At 37.7% G+C, this 26474-nt stretch overlaps 1 protein-coding gene across 2 annotated transcripts in view; it reads right to left on the reverse strand.

The window, feature by feature from the left end:
- Positions 1-26474, reverse strand: part of LOC150081538 (inhibitor of Bruton tyrosine kinase) — a 349146-nt gene that overhangs the window by 239757 nt on the left and 82915 nt on the right. For both annotated transcript variants that reach the window (XM_090380069.1, XM_090380070.1), the window contains exon 8: positions 5503-5674. In XM_090380069.1, the coding sequence (XP_090236195.1) occupies positions 5503-5674 (172 nt within the window). The remainder of the gene's footprint in view (positions 1-5502; positions 5675-26474) is intronic.

Here is a 26474-nt window from a genome sequence, read left to right on the forward strand (position 1 = left end):
AGTGGCATTGGACTGGACAATCCCTGATGCTGTTACAAAATTTTTAATTGTCTGTTTCTTTGTTTGTTCAAGGTGACTTACTTTCCTTCTACTATTAGTTCTATAAAAATATAAAGTCTTAAATGAGTTACTGTAGAAAGATTCATTCTTTTCACATAACAAAGGTAAGATGCTAAAATGCAATGTTCACTCAACCTTTCTGCTACTCTGTGGAACTATACACAAAGTTTCGAATTACATGTTTGTTTAGAGGTCAAGGTTACTTGCTTTCCCACTAATTCTCTACAGTCTTTCAAGCATTATTTCTGAAAGATTTACTGTTTTGGAAAATGAAATATGAGAACATGAAATGCAACATTCACCTGAGTATCTGACATCGTGAGATGTCAACTACTTGGATGTTAAGGCTAGGTAATTTTCAAATTTTATGAGTATTCCAGCATACCAAATTTGAAATAAATCAGAAAGTGGAAGTATCTAACACTATCAAATATATATATATATATATATATATATGTATAATTTTTAATTTTTAACAAGAACTAAAATTTATATACATAATAAGCAGAAGTACCAATATGTATATACATAATAAGCTGAAATACATGCACGTTTGAAATTTTACATACTTAATGGTCTTTTAAACTGAACAATGAAAGAAACTTAGACATTTATATTATGTCTAAAAGTATTTTTGTAATTTTCAGCAAAATTATTTTATTTTTCTGAAAATAAAAGGTGTAAAATATGGCACTGATTTTTTTAATTAAAAAAATTAAAAGTATTGCAATCTATTATGAAAAGAATGAAATAGTGGTATAATAAGCTAAATTCAAAACTTTTTTAGAAATTGAAAAGAAATTTAGTCATCTGTCAGGTGATAAGCCACCACATTTGTCATTAAAAGGGGAACCATCACTGCTGTTGCTGGGTTAATGACACCAAGTACTCAAAACTTGTCCACAAAAAATTTCAAATTTCTAAACGATACACAGCAGTTGATGAAATTCATAGTACTTCAACATATACAAGAAAATCTTTCAGTGAGAATTCGTACACGTTTTCACATGCAGAAATAAAGTACTTCCTCATCAAACAAAAGAACAGAATTACCTCGTTTTACTCTTTGTGACCTTATCAGTGGAGCTACATATGACAAAGGCAGAATCATCCTTCTACTTAATATGTTCTAGTAATCAACTTCAGAAGGGAAGTGGAAGATTTAACAACATAGTAAGTTGCAATAATAAATAAGAAAATGTAACGAAATATTCATCCACTTTCAGAAAAGTGGTATGCCTGCTGCCTTTCAGCACACAATCAGATGACAAGGACAGCCTATTGCCACCAAGTTCCCAATCTCTTTTAATTGTTTGTTATTTGGTTTTTAGGAGCATTAGCAACTAAGGCCATATTGCTCCAGGGATATGCAGTGGTCATTCCCTGACCTTTCCGCATCCTCTGTGTTTGGTTGTCACAGGCTCAAACCCCGGTCTAATCAAGAAGCGTGTGCTATGCACTGCTGCTCCTGCCCACCTGGCTACGGAGGCACCCATCTCTTTTAATACTGTTTCTACTATAATTTCTAGATATACCATAATAACAGAAGCATTATCAACAGCAAGTGCCAGACAGTTTTCTAAAGGAATCCCTGATGTTTTCAGGCTGGTGCTTAATATTAAACTCAGTAGAATAATCTTCTGACACTTGTACTCAGAGCAAGCTGTTTTTGATCTGATGATTTTTATTATTAGGAAGGGTTACCATAAAGGAATACAGACTGAAATTGCTTTGATTACTGCCATCTATGGCAGTAATCAAAAATGGCACAATTTCAAAGCCATCACTACCTTTTGTTTTCTTTTCTGTTCAATTTCACTAACAATACATACTGTTTTTTTTCTCTTCCACATCAATTTTTTGCCAATTCACTATCAAGGAACATATTTCTGAACAATGTCTTCACGATCAGCACAACTCTGAGAAATGTACTATAATAAACAATGTGAATAAGCATTCAGCACATATTGCACTATCACCTTCACTTTAAAATATTAAATCTATTTTTATATTTTTTTTAAACAATGCACATTGTTCTTATGTTTATGTGCTCACAAATAAAATAAATTTTCTGTTTATACTCCAGGGTACCTACAGAGTCAGAGGAGTTTACTAGATAGACAATACAAGAAGATTACTATATTTACCAATCATGTGGGCTCATCTTTCGTCTTCTCAACCTCCAATCCATGCACTGTACTAAGTACTATAGGTTCTAATACGTCACGTTTGGGGCTTTTCATAAAAAAATAAAAATGTGGGCTCAAACCATGGTCAATTCAAATTCATGTACTTCTACCCCCTTTCTCATTGGTTACCTCAGCCACATCAGTCCTGTCTGATTACATACTGTCCCATCACGTAAACTGTGCTGTCACATTTATATAGTCCACAAAGCAAATGTGTTATCTTTTCAAGATTGTATAACACAGAAATCTTGGATATACATTTTCTTAAACACTACATCACATTTATTTGGCATCTCGCTATAGGATTATGAATCTAAATATGAACTGTCAATTCAAATTTACATTTATGCCACACAAAAATAAACTGTGCTTTAATATTATAACTGCCCACTGAAAGAGGCCTCTGTTCTCAGGATTCATTATAGGTATATAAATTCAGCTTTACTGAATTTATATACCTATATTGAGAAGACGGATAAAACCCAGGCTTTTTTGGATAAAAACTCTTTAATATCAGAAACAAGTTAAAAACACAAATTAAAATAGGATAAAAATAAAGTAAATAAATCACCAAAGCTTTCAGACTTAAGTTGTCCTTTCTCAGTTGGGTAGGAGTGGTATTACAAAAATAATAAAGAATGTCATGTGCCTGGCCATGGTGGTCATGTGAGGTGAAATGTGTACACAGGTGCAGATAACAATCAGCAGTTGGAAGTAGAGGCTTGGTTGTAACTGCAAAGCTTGAGTGTGCTGCATGTGCTAACATTTATCATTCAGGGGGATGGCTGCGACCCCCTTTGTTCCGGTTAAAGGAATCGTGACAACACAAAATGTGGAGCAATTCCAACAAGAAGTGACGACAGTAGTGGCTGGATCGGACAATAATTTTAATGTTGCGGCATGGGTCGATGTCATACTGGGCAGACCAGAAGTGCTCCATGATCGCTGAGTGTTCTAAATCCGTGGAACAGACTGCTTTCTCATGCTCGGAGACTCACTTTTTGAGTCTCCTGCCAGATTCATCAACATAGCAGCCAGTGCAGTTACAGCAGGAAAAATGGTACACCAAACCGGGGGGGGGGGGAGATCAGTATCTTTACCTTCAAGACGAGGGACAGCAATTTCCTGCCTGGAAGCTGTAAGCACTTTATCCCGTAGGTCTGTAAGACTTTAGAGAGTTGTTATAACAGGTTCGGGTATTGGGGGATAAAGGCAGTCAAGGCGAGGTCGTTGTTATATGTGGTTCTGGAGTTTGCTGCATGGTCATTGGTCTGTAAGTCATCTCTCTAAGGCACTGGCAGGGTAGCCACATTTAGTCAGGTCTGCTTTCACGGTCAACAATCTCAGGTTGCCTCTCATCCATAGAACTGGAGCGGGTTCAGGTGCAGTTAGGACTCGCACAGTACCAAGAAGCTGACTGTGAGCATATGCTGACCAGTAGTTGAATTGGCCAGCACACATCGGTTTGTGATGGACTGAGGTCTTTAAATGCGTGCCCCCGCACCAAACAAGAGTATCCAAAAAAAGGCAGAGCACTGTCCAACTCCAGTTCAATGGTGAACTGAATAAAGGACGACAGAGTTGAGGTGTTGCAAAAAGTCTGTCTCCTGACTTGCAGGGGAATAATGACAAAACACATTGTCGACATTGCGACACCAAAAGGTTAGGCTCTGGCAAACCCACAAATGCGCAGTCCTCCAGTTCCTCCATAGCGATGTTTGCTGTGACAGAGCTGGCAGGTACACCTATGGCTGTACCACGAATTTGAAGGCAAAGGGATTCACTGTACATAACAACACCACCAGTCAGGCACAACCTGAGGACAGTGCAAACGTCACTGGCAGGTAGTAAAGTTCTGCTGCCCAGGGTTTGGTCGTTGTCCAGGAGTTGTTTGGCACATGTAATAGCCAGTTAGATGGGAACTGAAGTGAAGAGGGATACTATGTCAAACAAGGCTATAACCTGATCTTCTGAAATGGTTAGACCAGAAACCAGGTTTAGGAACTCTCCGTTGTTGGAAATCGTGTGAACGGTCTTGCCTACCAGAGGGGAAAGCATATTGGTTGTTGTCAGGTTTTAGGTACGTTAACTTAGACCAAACTGCACCACTGTGTATTTTCTGTACAAGAGCATTTTCACAGGCTGATCTGCATGTTATGTAGGCTGAAGAACCCAGGATAGCCCATGGGTAAAAAATGCTAAACTCCACCTGAGATTGACTAAATTATGCCTGATAACACCTGCATAAACATGTAGTAGTAGTAGTAATAGTGGCATGTGATGCAAGAAAGCAAGTGTATGGGCTTATGCAGCATCAGCCAAAAAAAAAAAAAAATTTTTACACAACCATTCCCTCTAAATCTCCAGTTCCTCCTTAAATTCATTTAACCTATCAACTGCAACAATGACAGATGGAAGTTTGTTCCAGCAATTAACCACACACTAGCTAAAGGCAAATTTCTGCACATCTATTCTACATCTGTCTTTCCTCAATTTGAATTTATGGTCCCTTAGGTTTGTAATCTGAACAAGTGGAAGAATCATATCAGAATTCAGCATGCTCACCCCATTCAAGGCCTTATACACCTCAATCAGATCACCTCACAGGTGCCTAGTCACCAGTTGCTGCAATTTATAGAACTTAAGCCTCTCTTGGCAAGAGGATCCCTTCATTCCCCTCACCAATCTTGTTGCCCTTCTCTGTACATGCTCAAGCAAATGTCACATGCACAACCCTACATAGTATGTTTCATAAACAATAATACATATTTTAATTGTTTTCACTATTTTTTTTAATTATCCATTTAATCTATATAACTCAGTCAAACATTTACATATAGCATCAGGACTACTTTAAATGCATTTGTTACTCTAAAAATTCAATCGAAATAATACTGTTATATGTATTCGAATATTAAGCAATGAATGTCAAAACAGCTAAGTCCCAAATAAGACATCACATCTGTAGTCAGTTTCAATCTGCCTGTTTTAGGGTAAATAATTTCTATTACTCCCCTAAAACACAACCAGGTTTCACAACAAAATAATTTTTTAAGCAGGAGTGAAGCAAGGAAATAGTTCAAACTTTTGGTCCATAATTTGAATTATAAACAATATACTGGTAGTCTCTCTCTCTCTGACACACACAACCTAAAAACCTCATCACATTTATGGAAATTTTTCTTGTTATCAAATTTAAGCAAGAAAGAAAAACTAAAATTTTATCAAAAAATTAAGTGTACATATGGCCTACTTTGATGCAATTTTGCGACACTGGTATTCATGAAGCACAAAAACATCCCCTTTGTTGGTAGCACAAACAATAGCTCCATCACTAGTGGCAATATGACTAATTTTCCAGTCTTTGTGATTTAGGCCAGATACTTGTCGAGGAAGTATTTGTGTTCTATCACCTTTTGGATGCCCTAAAAGAAATTTCGTCAATTTTACTATAGAACATTACTTATTTTCGATATGATTGGTATATATAATTGTATACATATTTCAAATTATTTGTTCTATGTATAGCAAATTGATGATAAATAATGTTATTATTATATATCTGTATAAAAATAAGAATAAAGTTGAGTTGTTTCACACATAAATTGAATTTTCCAGACAGACAGACAGAGTACCGTCACATTATTATGACCACCTACCTAGTATCCAGAATATGTGCCTTTTGCAGCATGCACTGCAGCCAGCTGCCGTGAGAGGGACTCAATATGTCTGCAGAAGGTTACTATGGGTATCTGTGACTGTGCAGACTGCAGTGCACCCCGGAGTTCCTGTAGGATCCATCCGTCTGATGTGTCGATCGAGGTGGTCTCAGATTTTCAATTGGGTTAAGATCCAGGGAATTTAGTGGCCAAGGAAGTAAGCTTGAAGTCTTCATCATGCTCCTCAACCCACTCATGGACAATTCTGGCAACATGGCATGGCACATTGTCTTGCTGATAGATACCATTGCCCCCCAGAGAACACGGTCAACATGTATGGGTGTACCTGATCGGCAACGATTGATAGGTAACCATTTGCATTCAGGGTGCCCTCCAGAGGTATCAGCAGACCCAAGCCATGCCACGAAAACATTCCCCAGACCATAAATCGAGCATGCAGCGATGCATTTTTGAGCTCTGTGTAAATCAGTTTTATAAAGTGTGTACAATTGGATTTTTCGTTCGCCGACGATGTCAGGTGAAACTGTTAAGGACTCTGGACATTCAGGTGACTTTTATGATAGAAATGACCAGTTTTAACAATAATAATTGAAATTTTAAATTTTTGTATGTAACGGTCACCCAATGTATATGACTTTTAAGAAATCTCAGACATCAGCGTCCCGAGAAATAGTACTGCCCTCCGTATTCTTCACAGAGCAGAGCATTAACTGTAAGAAAGAGTAGAAACTTATGCAGTGTATAGTGATTGAAATTAATACAATGATTCTATATTTATGTACCTATTTACCTATCTGTCTCTTCCCCACGCCATGTGGTTGAACGAACGCGTTGCCTTAACAATAGCGACACCATTTTGAATTTTACCTCGACATAAGAGAAAATACTTAGGTCATTTGTGCTCCTATGATCAATCTAAGAGTGAAATTAATTAATACTTGCCTATCCTACCTGTCATTAAGCACTACAAAACAATAATGTGTCACACTATGCACTCAAATGTTTTTCAACAATGCCATGCACCACGTGGCCGGAACTCTCACTATATGCCGGCAAACCTGAGCAAATTATGGACATTGTTAATTCACGACTCGGGTAGCAGACTGGAAAAATTAAACTTGCCTATCCAAAGAGGGAGATCCCTCTATTAAACTTGTAGCAAGTGTCAAAAACTTCCCTAAAACAGCACTCTACAACAATTACAATGGATTCCCGGTAATCTGAAATCGGACTGATTTTCCGGATTTTGACAATATGGAGGGAAAACTGTAAAACAACACCACAGCTCCATCACAACAAAATGACGATTCGGTGTTACTTGAACACCACGAAGACAGAGGAAATCCCAATGGGATTTCCCCCAAACAAAGAGAAAGAATAAAAACCTTGCAGTTCCAAAGTCAGAAAGGGCGACATGCTCCAAGTCAGCACAAAAGGAGTCACAAGACCAATAACTATCTCAAAACGATCACACAGAAGAGAAACAACAGGATCTGCTGTACCCCATGCTCCCTGAGGGTACAGTCATCCAGCAATCTTTTATCCTAAAAACAGCACTCAAGAACCTATTTAAAGAGCAAACAAACAGGGTAACTACTGTCCTCAGGGTATAAATTGTGGCCATGTGAACAAAACTAGAGACGATACTAATTGAAACAAACACAGAGAAAGAAAGGGCTCTGGCAAAACTAGAAGCCTACCTAGCAAGTGGGGTAAATCAAATGCAACAGCGTGCCCAAACTTACGCCCAAACGCTGAGGATCCACAGGCAGGAACCACAAGTGACTGCCGACACCAACAAGACCAGACCACTCCTGAGGAACACTCTTGCCAAAGCCACACCTAGTGGTACTCAAGCCTTCAACATCAGATGGTCACAAAAGTAGTGAAGAGGTCAAAAAGACAGTAATCGACTCACTAACGGAAGACTTCAGACATACCAAAATTAAGTCCATCAGGAAAATGAGTAATATCTGCGTTATCTGAAACCGAAACAAAGGAGGAGATTGACAAAATAATCCAAAATCCAAAAACCCTAACTCTGAGGCTCCTAGCTGAACCCCCCCAGGGAAAAAAAGAGTCTTGTATCCTGATATGACATCTCCCCTGAGGAGCTTCGGGATGAGATATACCATAAAAATCTCCAGAGAGAACTCCCAGACGATGAACCAGACAGACAACTCCAAAGTACAAAGCAAAAGCCAGAGTTGGCAGTGCCATTAACTGAGTCTTTGAGCTATCTATGACCGCATGGAAAATAATAAACCAACAATCCAGAATCTACATAAATTGGAGCAGCCACTGTTATAAAGAACATGTGGTCATAACCAAATGCTACAGGTGTTGTCGCTTTGATCATACAATATACACACCTGTAAACAAACCCAACCAACTTGTGGCTATTGTGCCAATACAGGGCACAATTTTAATTCCTGTCCAACTAAAGCTGAGCCTCCAAAATGTGCAAACTGCAAAGCTCTGAAGCTGCCCTCAGATCACTCCATCCGGGACAACAAATGCCCGGTCTACCTCAAAGACAAAAGCACCCAACAACAAAAAACTAACTATGGGGAGTAACTGGAAATATTTCAACACAACAATAGTAAAGTTTGTGCAACAATGTGCAAAGAGCCAAGAAAGCAAATGAAGAGAATCTTGATCTACTCCTTTTACAAGAACCATATACCCACAAGAGAGAAGTCAGGGGATACCCCCTACAGTATAAGATTGTCCAAGTGAACGGAGACATTCCATGGGCATGGGCTACCATCAATATCCGAAACCCAGACCTCACAGTGACAAAGATTTCAGACTTCCGCACAAACTGGGCTGTGTGTGCACGCGTAATCTAACTGCTGGGGGAATTCTACGCAATCTCTCTGTACTGCACAGGCCAGGTGAGGGCATCCTCTCAGCCATCAGGTACCTGGAGAACATCCGGCTTCATCTCTCCAATGCCAGACTGATCCATCAGCACTGATGCGAACTGCAGGTCCCCAGTCTGGCACAACGGTGCACCAGATCACAGAGGCACTACAAACGGCCAGCGACTTGAGGACTACATCTCCAGCAGAAACCTTGTGAATTTAAATAGACATAACCATCTCCATACCTTCTCCAGCACCATGTGGGAGTCAACCATTGATGTCAGCCTTGCCAGCTGCTCCATCGCTGGACAACTCTTCTTGGACAGTTCAAGACCACTGGACTACTTCAGACCACAGGGTGCTGACCTTCCAGCTTCACTGCTACCTAGTCACTCAACCAATCACAAGGCACATGCCCCATAGATATGCTATCAAAAAGGCTGACTGGAATCTCTTCAAAGAGGTACTGACCAGATCAGCTGACAACTTCAACTGCCTTAGCCCAAATCAACACCAGCAACAGATAGTAAAAATTATAATGGAAGCTGCAAATGCAGCCATTGAAAAGAAAAAGCCTGCTTATAAAGCTGTCCCCTGAGGTCAGGAATGAGTACACAGCTAAAATCAAGCTCTGCAAAAGGTGCTCCTGGGAAACTCTCGTCTCCACGGAAGGAAATACTGACCCTTGGGGAGTGGTGTACAAAGTCACCACCAACAAACTCCCCAGGGGAGAAGTGGTCTCAGCCACTAAACTGCCACAAGGATCGTATACAAGAACATGGAAAGAGTCGATCAATAATATCCTGGACACTGTCTTTCTTCCACCGGTTGACCCCCCCACACTGGAACAGCTAAAATTCTGTGAAGAGAATGAAACTTACCAAACGTAAACCATAGAAGATTCATTTACCCTGGAGGACCTCTACACAGCAGCATCCAAAATGCAAAACAAGAAAACACCAGATGAAGATAAAATCAAACCCGAATTAGTCAAAAATCTGTTGAAATCATACCACAAAATCCTTGATCTCTTCAATCACTGCCTCTCAGAGGGCACCTTCCCCTCTGATTGGAAATCTGCCAATGTTTGACTCATACCAAAAATTCTGACCAAACCTCAAGCCCCCCACTGCTCTGCTTTCAATGCTAAGTAAACTACTCAAGCGACTTCTTCAGTACAAAATAGAAACACACTATCAGGAAGCTGGACTCCCATCGCCAAACCAATATGGATTCTGGAAAGGGCACTCCACTATGGATGCACTCGAAAATATCACCAAAGCGGCCAAAAACTGTGACCACAAATACTTCCTAGTTATATCCATCGACTTCGCTGGTGCCTTTGACTCCCTATGGTAACCCAGCATCCTGGGAAGGCTCCGGAGAGCTCATACCTGGTAACCTCTATCAATGCATCAAATCCTATCTTAAGGACAGAGAAATCGCTGTTAGTGCCTCATACTGCCATCTTTCCAAGCCGGTCTGCAGGGGGTTGTCCCCAGGGGTCTGTCCTAGAGCCACTCTTCTAGAACCTGGTCCTCAATGATTTTCTTAACCTTGACCTTCAGAACTCAGGCATATGCAGATGGCCTGGTCCCGATGCTTGCATCTGACAGCAGGGCCCAAATGGAAACCACGGCAAACCAAGCTATTTTTACACTACAGGCTACAAGAATGGGCCAGCCAAAATTTCCTCAACATCTCACCAGAGAAGACAAGCTCAATTCTCCTAAAAGGCTCTCTTGACCTAAGAAGGCCCACAAAGCAAGGTCGGAGGGAAAACCATAAAGCTCAAAACTGAACTCAAATATCTTGGTTTGGTTCTGGACAAGAATCTCTCCTACACACCATACCTCTGCTATCTACGAACCAAGAAAAAATTTTCTGCACTCATTGCTAGGGTTACCCATAGGGACTGGGGTCTAAAAAGGAAAAATGCTCTCCCTCTTTTACAAGGCTGTCTTCATCCCGGTACTGGCCTATGCAGCAGGTGTATGGTATAAAAAGGCAACTACAGTAGCAAATAGACAAGCTGGAAACAATTCACCGCTCAATTCTGTTAACGATCACTAGAGCATGTTGTACAGTCAGCATCTACGCACTCCAGGTCCTCACAGGTAGTCTTCCCCTGAACCTGGAAAGTGTCCACTGTGGGCTGCTTTTTCAACTGTCAAAAGGGAGAATGACTTGCATTGGCTTCACTACAGACCCAACAAGAACCTGGAACAGGCATGACTCATGACATTCCTGAAACAATCCTGGCAGGACAGATGGTCAGCCTCGACAAAAGGTACAGTTACCAAAAAATTCATCCCTGAGATTAATCTGGTATATCCGCATCTTCCGGCCTGGTTTTCACCTGGACTACACACTACATATCTTTTGACTGGACATGGCTCTTTTGGGGAAAAACTCTGACTTTAGAATCTCAGAAACACCACAATGTTCCTGCAGGCAAGAGGAATTATGGGAGCGATTCCTCATACACGAATGTGAAATCTATGAGGACCTGCAATGCCAGCTGGTCACAAGGATCCAATCCCTACTCCAAAACCAGGAACACCTAATAATACAGAAAGATGAATACTACATACTACAGGGCATTCACCCAATTTGCTCAGGACCTCTTTTCACGACAAAGATCCCTGCCACCTCCATAACAACTAGTGATCTCCCAATTCTGGTTGACACCCCAACACTAAATGGCGACGGAATTGCACAGCCGTGCAATTCCGTCGCCATTTTTCCCTAAAAGACCCTACAACAGTACCCTACAAAGACAATATCAGGAACAGATAACCATGGTGCTCCAAGCCAAAATATTCCAAACTCAAAACTCCTGGAAGACTCTGTCCCATGACTCACAAACAGAACTGGACAAGACAACTGCAACATTCACACCTGATTGTCAGTCCCTGTACCAGATACTGACTAACTGCAAACTCAACCACTGAACATCGACATGCAAACTGGAACTGTCAATGGACTCCAACAAACTTAACAGAACAGGGATTCTTAAAGGAGTGGGCCCCCTGTCTTCAACATGACACTGAACTGAAACCATGAAACGTGACCAACAAACCAATAAAAAGACATCAGATCAGACTTACACTAGATTGGACTGCCTGATATGACCCACTGGATTGGACTACCTTCCAACTCACCAAATTGGACTAGAAGAATCTGGACTACTTGATATGACTTCCTCTTGCAGCTATGCTGCCAAGGCACCCACTGGCAATCCAATACCAATGCTCCCTTGCATGGTACTTTCTTTCCACTGCTTGGGGAGGGGGAACAAACTGTCTTCTTCCCCCTATTTTCTTCCTCCTGGTGGGGCCTGGGCCTGCCCCACTGATCTTCCCGGGGTCACCTTCCCTATCGACCTCCTACTCTGATTTTCACCCCCAGTCTTCAGTCCCCCCTACTTTGTCTAAGTCAACAGCAAATGTCCCACACAACCAAAATTTAAAGCATCCAAATTAATGAGCAAACTCTCTCAGCCTCTCAACCCTAATAGTGTCTCATCCCTTTTTTTTTTTTTTTTTTTTTTTAACAAATAGGTCCTAGCCACTAAAATCTCAAGAAATTAGGTGGCAGGACCCACCAGAGTAAATATCTAAATAAATATCTACTGGTGTACCTGGTCTGCCTCCACGCAGCATAGTGTAGACAACGTTGGGCCCCAGCAGGGGTCTAGCGGCTAAATGGCAGAAGAACAACAGTACATGACATTACACATCTCAATACACTTTTAAATCGCTGGTCTTTACAGTGAACTGTTTCACCCACAATGAAAGCAATGCAGAGATGGGGGGAACCCCTGGTGCCGTTGGACACAAACACACTATAATGCTGCCCCCACCAGCCTGCCTTCTGCCAACAATCTTGTCCAGGTGCCTGCCCTTGATGATGTAGTTAAAATCTTAGGATTTATAACATTAAATACTATTTGTACATTTTCATTTATTTTATTTAATTTTATGTAATCTGCTTTTATTTTTCAGGCGCTTTTTAATAATTTTTTTCATTGTAACTACACCTGACAGGTCAGCATCCCTACTCATATACTTACCTAATATATTTGTCTATATAAACTTAAATAAAATATATGCCAGTAGCATGACAAACCAGTAGAGTTAAAATGAACGTAACCAATAAAAATAACAACTAAAAGTAAAATAGGTGAGGACGGAGAGAAAAAAATTAAGAGGGTACTTTGAACCAATGTTCCTAATATAATTCAGAAAATACATTATATTTTATTTTATTTAAATTCTATTGTATTATATTTTATATATTTTATATTTATTTTAAGTTTATTATATGCAACATGTAGTGGTTTGTGCTTTTATGCTGCCGCTGATGTTAGCTTTTCTAATATTTTTTCTTATTTTTATTACTTTTACTTTTTACCCCTCTAATTTTTGGATTATATGTGTGTGTGTGTGTGTGTGTGTGTGTGTGTGTGTGTGTGTGTGTGTGTGTGTGTGTGTGTGTGTGTGTGTGTATATATATATATTTGTATACACACACACACACACACAGTAAGCCCTCTCTTTAGCAAACTTCCATATAGCAAATCTTTCTATGTGGGCAAACTTTTTTAATTTCCCCTTCGTCATTACATTGAAAACAGTTTCTGTATAACGAAGAAAATTTCCATATAACGAACTGATTTTGAGGGTCCAGGTTGCATTGTTCACACCTGTGGCCTTTAGGAAAAGGAACTGATGCTGTAGAAAGCACGAATTATGAGCAAAAAGGATTAAGATTAATCCCTTTAACTTTTAAGAGCTAAGGGATTAATTCCACAAATAAAGAGCTAAAACATTTTACAATTTAGTGGTACCCGTAAAACCCTGCAGGAGGAAACTGGCCAACCACGGTGTGGGATAGAATAAGATGGAAGGTTTTGGGGAGGTCTTTGCCCAGCAATGGCTAAGAAGTGAAACCTATACATCCTATACACCCTAGAAAATTTAGGGGAACTTTGTTTAGGATATATGAATTTGACAAAATATTCATATTTTGTCGAATTCTAACTAAGGCATATTCCCGATGCAGACATTGGGTCTGATCAACTTGCTTTCTACTGTAAGCATCCTATGAGAGGATTTAGGAGAGATTGATTTTCCTTTATCCGGGAAATTATGCTTAATTCAACAAACATTAAGAATAACTCAGCGTTCTGATGAGCTATGAGAGCTTGAGGTGTAGGGTAAATCATCCCAAAGAACATGAGGGGACAATCAAGCTGTTAGCTGCCCAGATCAATGGCAGAACCAACTTCTGTACATCATGCAACACAGAGGCAATCTCCAAGGCAGAATGCACTGGTCCCAAAGGAACTAGTTATTGTTGGCGACTCTATTGTCAGGGACATGGGGAATATACTATACAAAGAGGACAAAGAGGATAGGTGGAACAGGACCAGTGTATGTCTGCCAGGGGCAAAAGTTGATGATGCTGTAGAGCAGATATCATCTTTTAAGGGCACAAAAGGTGATACTGTTGTACACGTTGGAACTAATGACATTAAGAAATCTGAAGATTTACTTAACAAGTAAATTAAATACAGGTCAATGTTGGAAAAAAGTTGCGAGTTAGGGTTGAATGTGAAAGTGTGTGCAATTCTGCCCAGACACGATAGGAGGGAGTATATGATGACAGCCTAGTTGATCAATTCAGCCCTGGAGAGATTGTGCAAGGCTCAAGGGTTACAATTTTTTTTCAGCCTGGTCTATGCTTGTTGACAGGAGAGACTGCTTCTACAGGGATGGGGTACACTTAAATAAAAAGGGTGCAAGAATATTTGTGTATATATATATATGGGTGCAAGAATAAGGGTGCAAAAATATTGAGTGTTAGGTGGGTCGGAAAACTGTACTAGATTGGGGAGGATACAGAGACTAAAAGGTTAAAAATGGCCGCAGGCAGAGGTAAAAGTGATTCTTGCACTGCTTCTATTGGAATGAGCAGCAGCATAGAAAGCAAGTGAATGGAGATTTCCAGGACTGTTGGGAGTCGTAGTGGAACAAATAAATACATGGGCCGTGTTAGGGTAACTAAGAGTAGAAACAGGTACATGTATACATGCATGTACATCAATGCTAGGAGTATAGTTAATAAATTTGATGAGACATCAAAGGCAGATATTATTGGGATATCAGAGATGAGGTGTCACACAGATATAAGCAATGCAGAATTGGAATTCCAGGAAGGGAGGAGGGGGTTATGTTGTTAGATAAGAAACAAAATCTAAGGTAGTGCATCCAATTGATGTTGGTGGACAATGCAATGTTGAGTCTGTTTGGCGTGACGCAGGCACTGGGAAATGAAAAATTAGAGTAGGTGTGTGTTATAGGCCTAATGAATCTGATAAGTATAATAAACAACTGCACAGAGAAATAGAATTGGCCAGTAAATGAGTGTCTTATAATAGGGGATTTTAATTTCCCAGATATTGACTGGAATTTGTGTATTGGTCACTTACACACTAGCAAGGCTTTTCTGGATTAACTGGATCATTGTTTTCTACAGCAGCAAGTTCAGGAGGCAACCAGAGGGAGTAATACTCTTGATCTAATTATCAGCAGAGATTGTTAATGACTTAAGAATTTGCAGATAAAGGAACCACTGGGTGACAGTGACCACAATGTACTGATGTGGGAATTACTTAAAGATGTAACTACCATCAAGGCTAAAGGGAAGATCTTTTGCTTTCATATAGGTGACTACAGGGGTCTCAGACAGTTTTTAAATTCTGTACAATGAGATCAACTGATGATGTTACCAATGTTGAATTCTAAATGGGAAGCCTTCGGGGATTTAATCTTGGAGGCTACTAGGCTTTTCATTTCAACTAAAAAATACTGTTCAGGGTTCAGGCCTAAATGGACGTCAGATGAATTAATGAGGCTCATGGCAGAGAAGAAAAATGTATGGGATGCATATAAATTATCAATTGACACAGAAACCTATGGCAGATATCAGCTTGTCTGTAATCAAGTCACAAAGGAGGTTAGGCAGGTGAAGGCAGATTATGAGAAATCTTTGGCAAAAGGATGCAAATAAAAACAGCAAAGAGTTCTTTGCTTATGTAAACTCTAGAAGGAAAGGGATGAACCAGATTGGACCACTTAACATGAGTAATTCAATGAATGGAATGTCAGAAGTTTACCAAAATAACAGGGAGCTAAGTACTATTGTAATAACTGAAAGCAAAGTGGAGGAATTGTTGAAGATAAACATAAGGAAGGCACCTGGGGTGGACAGGATCTATCCAGTTATATTAAAGGAGGCAGCAAAGGAAGTAATCAAACCCTTAGCTATAATTATGAGACCTCCCTTGGACTTGGGGGGGGGAGGTCCCCATGGATTGGAGGTATGCAAATGTATCACCAATTCAAAAGGTGACACAAATAACTATAGACATGTTAGTTTAACTTGTGTTTCGGGGAAAACAATGGAGTCACTGGTTAAAGAAGCACTGCAGGATCATCAAGACAAGATTGCAGTAATAGTTAGACACAGCATGGTTTGTTTGTTGTTGTTGTTTTGGTTTTTAGGAGCATTAGTAACTAAGGCCATATTGCTCCGGGGATATGCGGTGGTCATTCCCTGACTTTTCTGTATCCTCCATGTTTCGTGGTCACAGGCTTGAACCCCGGTTTAATCAAGAAGCGTGTGGTAGGCACTGCTGCTCTTGCCCACCTGGCTACGGAGGCATCCATGGTTTGTTAAAGGGAGGTCTTGTCTGACCAATTTGATTGGATACCATGATGTGGTGACAAAGGAACTGAATGGCAAAAATAATTTTGATATCATATACTTGGATTTCAGGAAAGCTTTTGATACTGTTGCACATGGAAGACTGCTGTACAAATTGGAGAGGTATGGCATTAAGGGCAAGTTGCTACATTGGATAAAGGGATGGTTGAGTGGAAGACAACAGAGAGAAAGAGAGAGGTAATCAATAGACACCGCTCTTTATATACAAATGTTATTAGTGGAGCTCCCCAGGGTTCAGTGCTGGGCCCAGTGCTGGAAGTGCTTAATAGTGTAGATCAGGACATTAAAAAAAATAAATAAATAAATAAATTGCTTTAAAATTTGGTATTCATGCCAGTAGCGTGTTAACCATTCTGAAAAACCATGTTTCAATTCTCAAACTGTTTGAGAAAATGGGATCCAGTCGAAGCGTGCGAAATTATGCCTGTATGAAGATGTAGATGAAGCCTTTTTTAAGTGGATGAAGTTGATTTGAGACAAAAACATGCCGATATCAGGGCCATTAATAAAAAAATTAAATAAAGGCTATGGAGTATACATCTTTTCTGGGGCATAAAATATTCCAAGCCAGTTCTGGTTGGCTGGACAAATTTAAAAAGCACTGTGGCTTACTCAAAAAAGTTATTTTGATGAAAGTGGAGTTACAATTGAAGAAGATTGTATCCATTGGAAAGAAACAGTTTGAAAAAAAAAATTTTGAACAGTGGATTTTAAATTTCAATAGAAAGATAACGAAAGAAAACAGTAAAATCGTGTTGATTGTCGACAGCTGCCAAGCCCACCTTCACTCGGTAATTTTGAAACTTACAAGTGTGAAGCTTATTTTCTACCCTCCAAATATCTCCTCTAGACTGTAGCCAATGGGTCAAGAATTTGAAAATTCACTACCGAAGGCACATACTGAAAAAAATTATACTGAGAATAGAAACCAGCCAGCCTATAGATTCTGTTATTCGTTTGCAGCTGTGCATCTAAGAGTTGGCAAAAGTGTGGGGTCAAGATGTGACAGAAATGATTAAGAATTGTTTCACAAAAGCAGGTTTTGCTAAAATGCCAATTAACAGCAATGAGGGGGATGAAAATGGGGGCAACAAAGTTAATGAGGGCAGTAACAACATCAAACCTTCCAAACAACAAATGTTGGCAGTATTGGAAACTTTGCGTCAAGGCCTTCAAGTGTGAAGAAAATGTGCCAAAAAATAATTTGTGTTTAAACAAATGCAAACATCTTTAAGAACACTGGAACAGTATAATCCAGTGTACATCAAAAATTAACCAAATATTTTACGACATGAATGTTAAAAATGTACTAATACATCGTGCACATCATGCAAGTAGTCATTTCTTAATGTGTGTATTAATAAATTAATTGTTTTAAAATGTTAGAAATTTATTCATTACCACTTGTTTCTGATTTATTTTCCATCTTTACTACATTTCTGAATTTAGAGTATTTTTCACTGTTTAAAAGGTCATATTTCTTTATAACGAAATTTCTGTTTAATGAATTTTTTCAAGGGAACCATCGATTTTGTTATATAGAGGTCATACTGTGTGTGTGTGGGGGGGGGGGGGGTCTGCAAACTTGTTTTGACTTTTGAAGGGGTTTGTAAATCTCAGTAGTTTGGGAACTGCTGGACAAAACTTTTGAATTGAATAGATTAACAGATGCAGCTACAGAATTACTTCACAAGCCGAACCTTATGCAACATTACTAGAAAGCAAATTTCAGATGGTTTGTATCTCATGCAGCTATTACTGTAATTTTATTTACATTTAATTTTTAGAGCAATTTAGCATTATCAGGGAATATTTTTACTGTTTTTCAGTTTATAATTCAGGTTACTATTAGTTTTATATTTTAATTATGCTTTGATTTAGGCCAGATATTCCAATATTTTTATGTTATAGGATTATTTACTAAGTTTTAAATTGGAAACTTTTTGCTAATTTTAGGTTTGCTTTTAGAATTTATATTTTTTCTTAATAAGTAATTCATAATTTAGGAACTTGAATCTCAAATAAAAAAGCTCGTTATTTTTGCTTTTCGGATTTATTGTCTTAGCATGTCAACTACTCAGATGACAGTGTGCCAGTTCTTAAAGCATTCTGCTTCATCCTGATTTGTCATGAATTGTGTACACAAGTCAGTGCTCACATGCTGATTGACATCGTATGCAAGCCTGAAAAAGTTGAAATAACTCACAGTACAAACCCTACTTCAACTTCAGATTGGCTAACTATAAACTAAAGGGAAGGGAATTTCTTCATTCTCTGACCAAATGCAGACCCAGACCTCCCCAAATGAGAAACAAACAGCAATGATTAAAAACAGAATTTTCTAGCAGCTGGCTTAAAAATTCTGTTTTTAAACAGCAATGATTAAAAACAGAATTTTCAAGCCAGCTGCTAGATAGTCCACTAGACCAAACCTATTAGTAACTCTCTAAGCAGCAGCTAAATCAGCTAGTATATAATCTTGCTTCCTCTATAGCACCAACCAATGAGTTAGGGAGGTCCAAATAGTGCATATATGGTTGGGTGTAGGGCATTATGTCAAGAAGTTGGGTATGGTATATTCTTTCTGTATATATATTCCATATCCTAAAATTTCATTAATTCATATCTGTCCCCACTATTTACCTGCTGAATGCATCATGAATTAACTTATTATTCAAGCTTATCTGCAAAAATATCTAAAGCTTATGAAAAACTTCCTGATTCATTTCATGAAATATCTATGGTCTCAGTTCTAATCTCATTGAAGGTAATTACTTCTGCATCTGAGCTTGCTCCTATTCTGTGTAGCCTTTTTATATTATCTTGATGGGCTCTTTTCTGCTAGATGAGATCCTTTTGATCTCTTTTGGCTTAAAATGTCTCTGCACCACTTTTCCAAATTCATCTGTTGCTTCTAATGTTCTCCAAACTAATCACTCTGACCTTTCCTTCCTTTCTTTGAAACTATACTTCCTAACAGCAAGGTAATTTTAAGGTTCACAATTCCAGATGGCTCCAGTTTTTCAGTTACACAGTCAGTGGATCAAAAAGTGATCCTTTTGCAATTGCTAATAACCTCACACAGCTTGTTAATTTACCTATCAAAATACCACAATCTCAACCACACATACAACATCCTTGATCTTTTTCTCACCAAAAAACTTTCAAAGTATGTGATCAATGTCAGCAGTCCTCTATGCACCTCAGATCACAACTTGGTGATGGCCTCTTCTCCAATGGTGCCTCTCTCATTAACATTCAACATTGTGTTGTTAGGCATTACAAAACTACACAGGCCATCCCATTCTATAGTTTTGTTAGGCATTACAAAGCTATAGAATGGGATGGCCTGTGATTTCTTTTTCCTTGGTTTGCACTGCTGTTTTAAATCTTCTGACACCAATGTTTGCTTAGATCATGTTAGTGAAATTATTCTTGTGACACCAATGTTTGCTTAGATCATGATAGTGAAATTACTCTTGTAGAGATGAATTCCTTTATTCTACATTCCACACTAAGATCTTATTCACTATATCAACCGTCACTCTGCAATAAATGTGCTAAGGCTGGTCAAGATAATAACGTAACACATTGCAATTGGCTTGTATTGAAATCTCCAGCTTTGTTTTCTGCCTAGACTAAAGCTTGCAGAAATTGCTAATTAATCTAAACGTGAATTTGAACAGACTAAGAACAGAAAACTTGCTACTTGTAAAATCAGTCAAGCAGTCTGGTCTTTTGCCAAAACTATTTTCCACAATGTCTGATCATCCTATACTCCAATCTCTGCTACAATCCAATGGTCCCTACTGCATCTTCAAATAAAGTTGACCTAACAGAATTTGATTTTGATGATTTTGTTAAATCACCTCACCACACACTTATCTCTACTCTTTCCAAAGTAATGAAGAAATTCACCAACTGCCAACTCTTAAACTATCTCAAAACGTTCTATCTGATCAATGATCTCCAATATGGATTACATCAGTGTTGATCCACTGGTGATATAATGGCTTATATTACCCATCTGTGGACATATTCAATGGAAAAGTCTGGTGAAACTCAAGCCATTGCTCTTGACATTTCTGAGGCTTTTGATCATGCTTGTCATAAAGGTCTTCTAAACACGCTCCTATCTTATTGATTGGTGATATTTTTTTGTAAATGGGTATCCAGTTTTTCATCTAATGCTCATTTTAGGTGATGCTGATAGCTGTTTGGCTTCTGACTTCTCCACTAATGCTGGCATTCCCCAAATTCTGTCCTTATCCTGATCTTTTTCTTTTGTATATTAACAAAACCTTCTCGCACTGGCTGGAAATCATATCCATAGTTTTGCTAATGATAGCAAAGAATAGACTAAAAGCAGGAAGCTTTCTTCTTGTCCAAATGGTAGCATTCTGGTCTCTTTTCAAAAGTATAACTTCTTGCCATTAATACTCCCACCTCTGCTGCAATCTACTGTTTCTATTAAATCTTCATCTACAGATAAATGCGATTTATTAGTATCCCAATTTTCTTACAACTCTTGTATTGACAATCTTGGTATAAGCCACCTCTTGTCATACCCAATAAAAATATACTCTCCTTTCAATGCATCTCCTCTCATACCAATAAAAAAAATTATAAAAAATACCCTCCATTCAGTGCCTCCTATGATCTTCTAACATAAGGATGTTAGAATTTTGAATAAACTTGATCCCAATAAAGTTTCAGGTTGATGGTATTTTTCCATTTGTTCTCAAAAACTGTGCTTCCTGAGCTTGTTCCTGTTGTATCTTTTTACGCTCTTAATCCAATAACCTTAAGATCACTGCATGGGTGCCAACCATAATCCTAGAATTTAATAACATGTAGAAACTTAGACATGCTTTCATGACGTTCTTTAAGTCCAACTGAATGAAACACAGGAACTGATGGAAATCAGTTGCCATTATAAAGCAAAACTGCTTTTAAACTTAATTTTGAGGTATCTAAATAAACGTCATCCATATGACTTATGCACAATACCTAGTTCTTTCAGAAGTCCAATAATGTCTTTATAAAAACACACTGTCCTCCCTAGCAAAATATTTCAAAAACTGTCTTTTTCGAAACACTGAAATATTTGTTCCTCCTGTGGGTATATTCCACTGCTGTAACCTAGAACCTAACAGTTCACCTTGTTCTTTCAGCAAATTTAAGTCTCAAACCAAATCATTCAACTCATCTTGTTTGATTAAATGTACCTCACTACCTGAACTTACCTGGCTGATAGTTGACATCTTGTGAAGTGGAGGCTTCCAGGAAATCATCAACTTGAACTTGATCACTATTTTGAAGAAAAACTGTTTATTGTATACAGAAGACACACTGTTGTACACAACACCCTTATCATCTCCACTACTGTTATCCCAAGTTCTGGGGGACACTGGTACTGGCAAATTATCACTGTGTGGAACGGGCTGAAATGTAGAAGGTATATTTGGATATATTATAGAGTGTTTGCTTTTTTTAGACATACCAGATATCTGTCATACAGAAGTAGCAATCATTAATGTGGTTAGATGGTTCTTGCCAAACCATAAGGACTGCAAAAGGTAATGCTTTGAGTTCACCATGTAACCACTTCCCAAGGTTTGTCATACAGGTAACACAACACTTGAGGTGCCCAAGGTTTGTCTTGATCAACAATTTTACATCCGATAACAAAAAAACAAGCATCAATGAAACAAAGTGATATAAGAAAATATTTGAAAAAAGCAGTTGCTATTCCTAAAGAAACCTTCAACAAAATGTATCCTCTACTACAGATGAAGCATTAGAAGAAATGTCACCCTCTACATCTAAAGCAAACATATTCAAAGGGAATCAGCCAGAATAGAAAATTTTATGTAATAAAAACTAATGCATGGATATAGGTATTTTCTTTTTGATCCCGAAATGTCTTATAAGCTTTGTTTATAGTTAAGATTCAGATAAAATTCATCATAGAGTATTCATTATGAAATGATTTCTGATTCATTACAAAATGAATAGTAATCAAATTCTCAGTATTACATAATGTATGTTATATATTACACACTAGCAATACATTAGACTTTCAGAATAACAGCATCTTCGATGATTGAAGATGCCGTTATTTAAATTTTTCTGTTATCTAGAAAGTTTTATTTTTAATATATTTAATGCAGAAATAATGAGGCTAAATAAGAAATAGAGAAATTAAGAATGCAATTTTATTAACTGCACATAAATAAACAAACATCCTGCAATATGTAAACATAAAAAAACAAACATGTTTAGTATATAAACATAAAAAAGGAAAATAGCATATCCAATGTGCCATAATTTTTGGAATGTTGAGAAGGAACTCCTTTAATGCCCACCTAAAAATAAATAACGGCTGAAAAGCAAAAGTTTGGAATTCATAGCAAAAGGTGAACACTTACTTTTGGGCTTTGCAGTAAATCACAGCAGACCTCAGTTTTATCAAAAGTTTTTTCCATATACATAAACTAACCTCAACATAAACAAAGAACAAATAAAATTGTTTACCAAGTCTATAAACAAAAACCAAGCACTACTGCAAATAACAGAATTCAGCATGGCAATACCAAGCAGTTGTCAATTTCATGTGCCTTTATGCTTTGACTACTTAAAAATGACCACATCACAGCATCACTTTGGTAGTGCTTGACATATATAAGCATTAGTTGATGCCATTTACTGCTTATATGTAACAGCAGTAGCTAAAGTGTTAAGCAGTGAAATTTCTCTATAATTTTCCACATTCAACTATGACACTATTTGATATTTCTGGACTAATTTCATCTACAGCTGCTGCCTTTATGCACTTGATATTTTCTATTATCTTTTCTATCTCAAAAATAGAGATAGTAACTAAAATTTTCCTTTATTTCATTCTTTTTCAGATTGAAATAAAGGAAAAATAAAAGTACCAACTCTGAACTATATATTTCTAAAATATCATTCTTTATAGTTTTAGCCAAGTTCTGAGATTTTTAACTAAATATGACACATTTTTCCATCTTTCTTATATTTGTTTTTCATTTTTTTCCCTTTATATTCTAATAAGGATTTATTATTTTATTTGCCAGAAATTGCTTATATATTTTATTTAACTGTTTGTAAATACCACGGCATTCCTTACATAACTTTTTTTCCTCCACACGTCTTACACTGAAGTTATCATGACAGTTATTTAAACACAGAAGGGAAAACATTTTAGAATTATGTATGCCATTCATCCTTTGAGCAAGGTGGTCTCTGTTAATGGTTTTTGGAAAATGAGAAATTTGATTATTGTTCATTTAACCCATTTATATCTCTATACAGTAAACCATCGCTAATCTGGATTAATTGGGGGAAAAGGTCATCGAGATCAAGCAATAATCCAGATTAGCGAAGCAAAAGATAGCCTTATAATACAAAAAACTTAAAACACAAATAAATGGAAAATTAAATAATATAGGTAGTACTGATGAAAATAAATAAAAAAAAAATATCACTGTAGAGCCTTTATTTAAAAATTATAAAGACAATACATTAATCTAACCATCAAGAGAAGACTGAGAAGTTGTACTTGTTTTCGAATGTAATAACACAGGTTTGAAGAAACAGTCAAGTTTTGTCTTGATTGTATTACTATTTCATTTAATTTTTTTCTAAATGGCTCAACACCAACATCAACCACTTAGGGCTTCACCACAAATTTTTCAATTAGTGATATTTTGCCTTTGTCTAAATCGCCACAGCCATCCTGAACAGCAAGTAAAATTGTGCAACTTCAAATGCTTTGCAAACTTTTCTTCTGCTGCCTTTAGCTCAAGCCGCCATAGCCTAGTGGTCAGGCGCGCGAGTGCATAAGTACACGTGCCTTGAGTGACCGAGGTTCAAACCCGTGACTGCTGAATACGGTGCTGTTTCTTGTATTCTATCTATCTTGTGAACTCCTCTGACCGTTTGGTCGTCCCGGAGTATAAACAGAAAATTTATTTTATCATGCACGTCAACGCCACTTGATAGTTACTGTGAAAACCGCTAAAAAGGTTTTAGGGTTGAAAGCCTCAAACTATGGAAAACTCACTAATTGAACAACTTTAGTGCATAGCATTATGTTAGTTTGTAGCAAATCACTAAAGTGGGTGAAATGGCATTGTTTTTGTTATATCTCATATTGTGAATGCCTTCACAAAAAATTACCCTGATATTGCACTACCTCAGCAGAGAGCACCCACGAGTGGTGGCATCTGCTGAAAATAAGTAACATTAGTCTTCTCCACTGAGGAAGCATTACTTATTTGAGGTAGTGCAATATCAGGGCAACTCATTGCGAAGGCATTCGCAATATGATATACAACAAAAATGATGCCATTTCACCCACTTCGGTGATTTACTATGAACTAACATGATGCTATGCACTAACTTGTTCAATTTATGAATACCACTTAAATACAGCATGTTCCAGCAACACTTCTATTGGCTTTTTTAATGTCTGTCTATTTGATACACTGTTTTTATCACTTCTCACACTGAATTTTAAAGCAAATGCCTTTATAAATTCTTTTTGTTTTTTAATATCTGACAGTCTGTTGGCCAATACCAAATTCTTCAACAATTTTTTCCCCAGGAACACCATTTTTCAAGTTGTTCTATCACTTTGAACTTGTTAATGATAGTTAAAGTAATGTGTTTTCTTTTTATTCCACTTTCTTATTCTTTAGAACCCATAGTTATGTTGTTTTGGTTTTTAGGAGCATTAGCAACTAAGGCCATATTGCTTCGAAAACCCATAGTTATGTAAAATATATTAGCTTATGTACATGTATACGTATAAAGATGTACGCAAATGAAGCAATAATATCCGTCCGACTCAGAGTCAACAATGATACTGAACAACACATAAGACAATGTGATGTATGTTCCATCTCTATATGCGCAGTCAGAGTGACTCATCTGCCTTCTTAAACCAACCCTGTGTCTTTCAACTACAAATAGAATTTTTCATATTTCAATCCAGATTAATTGTAACCGGATTAGCGAGAGTTTACTGTATATCTATATCTTTTTGACATATTTTTCTTTCTCGTTTGATAAATAAATGATAGTCATTTCTATTCTCAAACCCTCTATATACCCTTGTATATTAACTAGTTGCTTACAATTATTTATAATATAGTCAATTATATTTTCCTTTTCTGGAACAGTACTTGTGACTATGTGATGAAACACTGTTGTAATGAAGGATGCATGAATTGCATAAAATTCTACCAACCTTTTACCATTGTTACTTCTCATATTTGTTTTAAACATCTCTAGATTTAACTCTGATTTCCTACCTGATATTTAAAACTCCAGCACTGCAATTTCTTTGTCATTAATCTCTCTAATACAGGACAACAGAAACTAATTAACTATTTTATTTCACCTTTATTTTTTTTGAGCAAATGAATCATGGGCAACTTCACCCAATTCTCCACGTTAAAATTGCCTATAAGTCTACTGGTTAATGCTTCCCAGCCAATTAAGCTTCCTCCCCAACCCCCACAGACTAATTCTAAAAGCTATTGTTGCACCTTCTTGCAATGTATCTTACTTCTGGAATAAATAAATTTATATTATTGTTTTGCTGCAGCTTCTCAGCATTCATTCTCTTGATTTCTGTGATACATGTTATTCTGATATCATATTAAGATAGCTCTGTTAATTCCACTTTTTTGGTTATTAAGATTCTAATGGGTGATAATGCTAAATATGCTACTTGGTTATTCAAACAGTACATTTAGCACTGTCCTGCTTCACTGACAAGCACAATTAGAATCAATCTTGTAAGTCTGGACAACATTCTAGCTGGTATGAATCAACTGCTTATTCCTATCATA

This window comes from Mastigoproctus giganteus, chromosome 8, assembly GCF_048544385.1.
Source record: "Mastigoproctus giganteus isolate SK-2022 chromosome 8, ASM4854438v1, whole genome shotgun sequence".
NCBI classification, from domain to species: Eukaryota; Metazoa; Arthropoda; class Arachnida; order Uropygi; family Thelyphonidae; genus Mastigoproctus; species Mastigoproctus giganteus.